Below are 9,266 nucleotides of genomic sequence, written 5' to 3' on the forward strand. Positions count from 1 at the left end.
TCTTTGTATGGGTGATCTTTAGTTTATGTCATGTGGGGTAAAGTTGTGTTTTCTTGCTAGCTTCCTTTCAAAGATGTGATCCAAGCCCAACAAATTTAGTATTTGTGCACATATACCATTTTCAATCAAAGTGCATCTGGTTTGATTTAAGTGGAAGCTGTCACCAAGACACAATGTGTTATTTATTGTTCCTCAACGTTCATTGCCCCGAGGCATCACTGATGTGTGACTTTGACCAATTGCATCTTAATAATTAGCCAAATCAAGATAGCAAATAAAAATGTTCAATAATTTCATGAAGTACAACTTGTTAAACCTTTCATTCATCATATTCTACTTGTGTTAGGTATTATTCCTTAGAAAAAGGTTAGCTACTTGTTGATATTCAAATTCGTATTATCACATAACTTGTACCAACATTCGAAATCTTGAAAATGTGGTAATGATCTACAAGATAACCTTAGATTAAGAAGCTTATACTTCTTATGATATTCAATATATTCTTGATCTAACTTTAAGGAGGAAAAGAGAAGAATTTGCTTGAAATGAAATACAAAGCTACAAGATGAATCGCTAAAGCATTTGATTTTACTTTTGCCATTTAAGTTTGCATAGAACTTATACCATTTAAAACTAACAATCTTAAGTGAAAGCAGAGAGCACAATTATGCATGATTTCAATATTATCTATAAATTGTAGAATTTCACATGAACAAGTTAAGGCTTTTAATGACAAAACAATTGATCAATAATAAAAACTGGAGAAAATCAACAAGTGGGCATAGGAAGAAGAGATGATTTCTATTTATATCAGTTTTCTTTACACAGAATGCAAAAGGCCAACTTGCATAGCGACACTTAGTTTAGTGAACTGAATATAAAGAACAATCTCTTGCCTTGAAGGCCAGAATATTAGAAAGATAAGCATTTTTCTCTTTGTAGAGCTCCTATAGAATACAAACTACATATTTATACTATTATCACCAAAAGAACTGCAAAATTGGGAGATTGTATGCAAGAAATCCATGCAATGGAGCTAAAATTGTGCAATGTCCCCGATTTTGGCTTGGAATTGTTTGTGGAGAGATAAGGGAAATTAATTAATTTAATATTATATAAGTTGTCTCATTATATTTATGTTAATAACATACGTGAGATGACTTTATATTTTATTAAATTAATAAAGTGACTAAAGTATAAAATAAAAATAATTAGAAAGTCACTTAAAAAATAATAAAGTGTACCTACCCTCTTCTAGAAGGAATCTTATGATGGGTTATGAAAAGAATAAATAGAAGAGGGAGATTCATGGTCAATCATCAGTTGTTTGTTAATTCCTCTTGTGTTGAGTTGTGGAACCTAGGGGTTGTCCGCAAAATTGATCCTAGGGAACGATACCTCCCTTCGATCCTCATAACTGAGGAGGTGAAAGATCCTTTGAAGGGTTGCTTTGTGAGTGAGGAGTACTCAGCTTCTCACATTGAGTTTAAGGAGATTTCATATCAGCTGGAGAGTTGCTTCAGACTTTCATGATTTTCTCCTTGGGCCATAGTATATGCAAGCTTTCATATGTTTGAGGCCAGCAATATTGTCTAAGGAAGAGGGCGATGCTTTTTGGGAGTGTTTGGAGGTGAATCGCATTGTGTTGCAGACATTTATCAGACTGGTACAGACTTCATCCATTCCACGAACTTGATCCCTTCATCATCATTGTGCATTGTATTCCACCTTGAAGGACAGCAATCTCACTTGGGAAGCAAGGCAATTTCCCTTGAGGTATTCTGAGGGAGTTTGGTGATAAAAATCAGTCTTATATAAATGTTTTATCAGACGGACCTGTGCATTGAATAACCCCTCGATTTGGGTGATATCTTCTTGTATGAGCATTGAGACTTACCATTCAGTGAGGCGCTTCCATCTAGCATTGTGACTGGTCAACTAGGAGGCGATTTGGAGGGGTTATTGGCAGACCACATCAACATCTCAGTCATCCTTCATACAGCAGCAGGGCCGAACTATGGAGTGATTAGATTTAGCATTGGGAAGGCCTTAATATGTTGGATATTGCTTGATTCTTCATCGCCTTATTCAAGCGATCCACACCAGGTTATTTAGACACCACAATCCCTTGTAATTTGCAGTTGTTGTGCATTAAATTGGTAAGTGCCATTTGTCAGAAGAAAATCTGAGACATAGTTTTTGTTATGAGTCCATATGATGATTTTGTAATGGCATATTGAGCTGGCATATAATAAGTTTTGAAGTAGTTTGTGGCTGCATCTTGTATTATCAGTTCCTGAGGATGTATGACATCTATTTGACATAATGACAGTCCATAGTTATCCATTTTTGTGAGTTCCAATTGTCTTATGTTGCCGTCTAAACACTATATGGTTGTCATGCTTCACTTTCAAGTTATTTACGAATGATTTTTCATAATAAAAATAGTGTTTGATGTCCCTTATATCAAACTGAAACTAAAATCAGCAAGCTGAGAACTTGTTAGCCAAGTGTTTGACGGAATATCTATGTGACGTCCCCGATATAATTAAATAATAAATCTAATTATTTTGTTGTAAGGCCCCAAATTTAATAACAAATCTTTCGGGCCCTCTTATTTAATTAGATTAGACAAGTTTTGGTTGGTCGTGTTGGCCCGTTTGTAACCCTTCAGGAAGTTTCCTGGAGCCCATACATATGGCCGGGTTAGTCATTGTGGTAGGGATGCGAATTTTTGGTATCTTTTCTCTATTGTGCGAATTCCTGTTGGAGTTCTGTTATCTGCCATTTCGGAGGTGAAAGACCCTCCCTATTTGGTATCCGCAGTTTCGGTAGGATTCATCCCTCACCCTATTCTGCTCTGTGTACTTGTTCTGGATCTGGCAAATCTGGAAACTCATCATTGTTGAATCAAATAGCTTCATTTCTAGTATACATGCATATTAAAGGATTCTTATCATTCAGAGGTCAATACTTGATATATGCGCAGAAGATCAACCCTTGAACCACCGAAGGTAGTCCATTGAACCACCGTACCACAGGGCAGACCCTCCCCTCCTACCACATGTAGAAGTCCATAGTACGGCTTCACTGTACGACCACTCCCTCCTCACATCACCGTATGACCTCGTCCCGCACGGTCACTCCACCCCACACCACCGTACGACCCCCTTCACCGTACGGCCACTCTCTCCGCACATCACTGTACGACCTCGTCCTGCACGGTCGCTCCATCCCCACACCACCGTACGACCCCCCTTCACCGTACGGTCACTCCACCCCACACCACCGTACAATCCCTTTCACCGTACGGTCACTCCATCCCCACACCACCGTACGACCCCCTTCACCGTACAACCACTCCATCCCATACCACCGTACGACCTCTGCACCAACTCCACCGTATGGCCCTGCATTGTAACACCGTATGGCCTCTGCACTAACACCACCATACGCCTTCTTTGCGGTCTTCGCAACTTGCCAGAGGGGTTTCTGTGAGCTGATCGCCTCGGGATCATTACAATCTAAGCCAAGAAAATCAGAAGTTTATATCAGAATTGACAAGGGACATTACAAATTGGCTTTCCAAATGACAATTGAGATGGGAATTTGGCATGTACTTCATTATTCAAGCTCTTTTTATTCCACCACTAGCTACATTTTGCATTTATTATATTGGACGAATTTGATTGGTTCACTTACCTTGTACTATATCATCTTTAATTGATAGGGCATTAGAATCATGTGTCAGTTTTGACAACATTCTTGGTAAGCATTTGTGCACCACACGTTCGTTGCATGGTGACATGTCTTTAAAAACCCTTATTTCTACTTGGGCTCAACCATTTGTTGACGTGTTCACTTTCAGCTAATGGCACAATAGAAAATATTGTCAGACTAATGCTCTTGAAATGGTGCACGCACCATTGATTATGAGAAAAATTAATGGCTCAATTGTGCTGTGACTTCAGCTCATACCTCTTACCTTTATCACAATGGGGCTCATTTTGTCCATCACATCTTTTCTTAGCAAACGATGCTGCTAGAAAATTGTGTTATTTTGACCTTTGCTTGAGAAGTGCCAAAGCAGCACGCGTTTGATAGTACAAGTACCTTTCCTTAATTCATTTAGTCTCCACTGAAAGTTAAAAACAAAACTGGGCCCACCCACTTGGCTGACTCACTGGGCTCCTATACAATAGTGCAATAGCTTCAAGTTGTTAGATTGAACAAGTGTAATATTCCCACCTTGAATTAAAATAAGAGTAACCCTAAAGCCCCTCATACATCTCTTACGGTTCTTAGGGCAAGACAAAATGCATCATGATTCATGATAAGGAAAAAATTGCTCAAGTCTTCTGCATGGGTTTAAAGATCTATATATATCATTGGGAAAAATTGTCAAGAAGCTGCCAGTCGCACCATTAAAACTGGTTGCAGCATGGAAGAGACACATCAATGTGTTGTCGTAAATGGTATATGCCGAACCACGCCTAATAACATTTGAAGCATGATCAATCTCTAAGGGCTTTTGGATATAAGGAAGTATAGACTGTTTTCAACCTACTGGCCCCACCTGTCTAACATTGGTTAGAGACTGTAAACATCATCAAAAGCTTGAATATACAAAGTCAAGCAAGGTGTGTGGAGGTATTTACTATTGAGAATATTGTGAACTGTAGAAGAGGTTGCTGCAGCCACCTACTACACCAAATAAGCATGGTCAGCTTGGTAAAAGTTCGAAACATCCCTTGTATTAAGACTGTTTTGATGTTGAATAGAAACAATGACAACAATGATGATATGCTGTATACAAAACAGCCTAAAGAGAAATCTTATACCCACAGACTAATGAAAAAGATATAAAATAAAATAGAAAATCTACTCATATAATTTCTCTAAGGAAGTATTAACTAAAATAATAAAGAAAAGATATACAAATAGTTGTGGCTCTTGAGGAAAACGGGTATTTAAAGAAGACCAAGCAAAGGAGAAGGGTATCGATTTGGATAATATGAGGTGACTTGCAAATAAGTAATTACAGGCAAAGAGAATGCAAACCCTCAAAGGAGAAATCAAGAGATTTAAAGACAAAAACTCTTATTTCTCATTATCAAGTTTTGGACGAAAACCCAAATCTTGACCAGCAATTAAAGGAAAATCATTCAAGGAAATAGCTGCTATTTAGAAGGAGAAATATAGCAGATATAGAAAATAAGATTATTATTAGAATTATTTGAATACTATAATAAAATTCATGATGTCTATTTAATTTATCTTTATAAATATAAATGCAGTTATCATTTAGAAATTGAAATATTATTCTAAGGCAAAAATAAGCAATGTTCTAGAAAGGGACATTACAACAATTTTGAGAACTCGCACTAGCTGTTGGATCTACTGAATGTGTGGTTGATGGTTTCATTCCTTTGAAAGCCTTGTTAATAATCTCTATTGTTGTGGGGGTGGTTTAAGCCAATGTGTCAATCTTTCAACCAATGGCACAACAGGGAATATATGTCAAAGGGACAACTTTGCCCTGTCATGCTGACTGTTGATCTATGAAGCAATCAATGGTGTGGACTTCTGCTGATGTTGTGATTCGAAAATGAACTTGCAGAGCTATTGGAAAATTGTGCAACTTGTTGAAATTGATTTTGAAGGATTTACAAAACATGTGTGAAGAAATGGGATCAAAATATTGGAACAGAAAGAGAACAAAGAATCATCTATTAATATTGCCCTCAATGGGTGAATGAAGAGTGAACCTCTACGCTACCCATTCATCTAGTTGTCATGGTTGTTCATGTGTATTGACTCTAATGTCAATTGTTAACATAGGACAGCATAACTTTAAGGCATGTCTTGATCTTATAACTTGAGAGATAATGTGGTTATGTCCTAAGAATGCCCTAAGAAAACTTTACTATAAATTGTAATGCCCCATTTTTTTGAGTTCTCTTTTAGTGCAGCTGGCGCTAACTTTCAAGGTTTGTGTCAACCAATTTAGAGCAGTATTTCGATGTCGCCAGTGAGCTCAGAGGATTTATTGGAGTTCTCTGACACACTTTCTGGAGGGATTTTAGACAATTTGTCCATACTATTTATAGTAAGTGTTAGTTTTGGACACCCACATGGCGGTTGGAAGAGTTACTATTTTTGGACAGTCGATGATTGTTTAATTTGTTGATATTTTGGCGATATGGGGTGTTTTGGGATATTATTCTAAATAATGTTAAAATATGAAATTAAAAATTAATATTTGACTAATGTTATTTAATTTAATAAAATGATTTTCTTGGCAACTTAGGGAGACATCAGGTTAATTTAAAACTAAATTTAAGGTTGCACAACCCTAATTAGGGCATTGAGCTTGGAGGAATTATAAAAATGATTTCAGAGCTCATTTGGAATATGTTGAGTTTATCATTTATGATATTTCTCTCTGAGAAAACCCTACGTGGTTCTGGAGATTTGGACTTGGTGTTTGTTGATGCTGTGAAAAGCTTAAAACTGTAACCTGCATAATGTAATCATGACAACAAACACCAAAGAACATAAGTGTGCAAGTGTGCAAGGGAGTGGCAGAGTTTCTTCTCAAAAACTCACAATGCCATTTCCATTCAAATGCAATTTGTCTATGAACATAAAACACCAAAATGTGGCATTTTCATTATTTTTGTTAAAGCAATAATGATGTCATAAAAATAACTATCATTACTTGTAAGGTTCTTAAAATTTTCGGATGCCAATTGTGGCATTTGCCTATATACTTGGTGTTTAACTATACACTTAGCTTTGTTAGTGTGAAAGGGTTTTGATGAAGTCAAGGCCTACTTGGGTTGCAGGAGAGACTGTTTCTTAGATGGCTGGTGGTTATTTAGGAAACCTCTTCAATTTCCCATTTCTTAATCCACTTTGTGATACCAACTATTCTCCTTAGTCACAATAACATTTCGTCTCCATATGTGTTATCTTGCCTAATTATGTTAAAAACTGACATAAACACCTCTCTTGAAGGCTACAGACCTGTTGTGGCTAATACCATGGCATAATGAAATTGTACAGTTGTTTCTAATTTTTCTAATAATTATTATTTCTGCACTTTTCTTTCTTCCAAAATTCCTTTGAGAGACCTGGTTCTCACACAGGACATTGATATAAATTCTAAATCAACCATTTGTACCCTATTTTAAAGAAGAAACCCGTTAGTTTGTAACCTCACAATTTGATTCATCTGCATTTAGTTATTTCAGTAAAATCTTATTTTATACCCAACACAAGTTTGTCAAAGTAGAGGCCCAAATATTTATAGAAGAGACTGCATTCAAAATTTTGAACATAGAACATGACAGTATATCATTATGCCAACCATGCTTATTACATTTATCTTGTCTTCATTAATTTCATTTTTGAGCAGCCATATAAAGATATCAAATTGCTTTTGTATTCTGGCCTTTTCACTTACTGAGAGAACCACAAATCTTTGAGGGTGAGTGGAAACAATGCATAACATGTTATGTATTCCAATCCATTTTTGTAATTTGTAAATGAATAAACTCAACAAAGTTGGTGAAAAGAGAAGGGACATATCTATTTTTATGAATATAAATATCAACGTGCTTTGGCTGCTTCGTTATCTTTTTCATTTATGGTTATTGACATTTCTTTCAAGGCCCTTTTTGTACAAAGGAAATGTGGTTTGTCCCTTTAATATTGGCTAATTTGGAATATTTTTTTGGAGTTATTGGAGTATGGTTTGAGTAGATGAATTTATTGAATCATTAGTTCCTACAAACTTTTAACTTTCGTTCTGAGTGATGATTCCACACCGAGTGGCTAGTGCTAATAGAAGGTACCTTGTTTCTTAGGTGTCGAAAACCCAGCATTTCTAAATCCTTGGCTAGTGTAGCTAGAATGAGAAGTTACTTCAGAGTCTATCATTCAAGATGATATTTTTTTACATGAGCCTCTTCAAAGAATATGGGCTTCAATTTTTGGGTGTTGATTTTCTAACCATACAATCTATTCCTTTATCGTCATGAAAGGCAAATAGAATTATAGATATGAACGTGATTTTTTAATAGGAAGATGCATATCATAGTTAACCTTCTTATATGAATATCAAGTCATATCAATAATTCTTCACCTTTTGTGTGCAGGTTTCTTCTCCAGGTGCTGAAAGGTTTGTCAAAGTGCCCAATGAATTGGAACGCTTCAAGGGCTTACCTGTGTATGTGAGCTATGTTATGGATGAGGCTGAAAGCAAAGAGCAGAATGGTATTTTTGAGTTGGATAGCATCAATTTAGAATTAGGGAATTGTACATTGAAACTGGCCAATGTAAAAAGCAATAGGATGAATCTTGGTAAAGGGAGAACTTTTAGCAGAAAGCAAAAGGATCAGAGCTTCCATTTGCCTCTTTGTTCATTGAAACTTGTAAGGTTGCATATGGAAGGGTGATTGATAGTTCAAATAATGCAGAAACTATAGACTAAGCGAGCTTTTACCATCTGGGCAGTTTGTTTGAAGTCATTTGCCTTTGTTTTGTTTGGGCATTTGAAAGCATGAACTTGCTTTTCATACGGGTAAGTATATGTAACTTTGGCATCATTTTTGTAATTTGATCAATTTCATTGTGGGTTTTAAAGGATGAAAATTGTCATGAATTGTTGATGTGTGTTTCCACAGAATTAAGGAACAATATGGATTTGATAGATGGCTTTGAGATGAAATGAAATGAAAGATTTTTTAATAAAGTCCACAAGGAGCAGCCTATGGGACCTGTTGTGTTGTAAATACACACTTCCCATTGCAAATGGGGACACCCACTTGTTTGCTTTTTTGCTTAGTTGTCTTAAGCTTGATAATAATTTGTCTTTTAGCCTTTGGTGAAGGTAGTAATGTCTTGTCAATCCTGGAATAGTGTATTGATTAATCCTTGAAATGTGTTAGAATGCAAGATTTGTCCTTGAACGGTGTGATCAAGTCAGGAATTCAAGTTCAAATTCCATGACTCGATGCAAATTTCATTTGGAAAATTCCTTGTCTAGGATGAAGGTCTTTCAAAAAAATCCATGTCTAAGTCAACATCCCACTCAAAAATCATGGAAAAACCATGGAAAAATTATGGAGAAGTGATGTAAAATCATGGAAAATGAAAGAGAGGGTGAGTGATAAAAATTCCAAGGCAAAGTAAAATCCACGACTTTTCTTGTGAAATTGAATTTTTTCCATAACTTCCCAAATTCCACGATTTGTTTTTAA

The 9,266-nt window shown here is 36.2% G+C and overlaps 1 protein-coding gene across 3 annotated transcripts in view; it reads left to right on the forward strand.

Annotated features, from left to right (window-relative positions):
- LOC131049503 (uncharacterized) overlaps positions 1–8,658 on the forward strand; it is a 73,131-nt gene extending 64,473 nt beyond the window's left edge. For all 3 annotated transcript variants that reach the window (XM_057983569.2, XM_057983570.2, XM_057983571.2), the window contains exon 5: positions 8,163–8,658. In XM_057983569.2, the coding sequence (XP_057839552.1) occupies positions 8,163–8,462 (300 nt within the window). In that variant the 3' untranslated portion in view covers positions 8,463–8,658. The remainder of the gene's footprint in view (positions 1–8,162) is intronic.
- The last annotated feature ends 608 nt before the right edge of the window (positions 8,659–9,266 follow it).

The sequence above is a fragment of the Cryptomeria japonica genome, chromosome 11 (assembly GCF_030272615.1).
Source record: "Cryptomeria japonica chromosome 11, Sugi_1.0, whole genome shotgun sequence".
Classification (NCBI taxonomy): domain Eukaryota; kingdom Viridiplantae; phylum Streptophyta; class Pinopsida; order Cupressales; family Cupressaceae; genus Cryptomeria; species Cryptomeria japonica.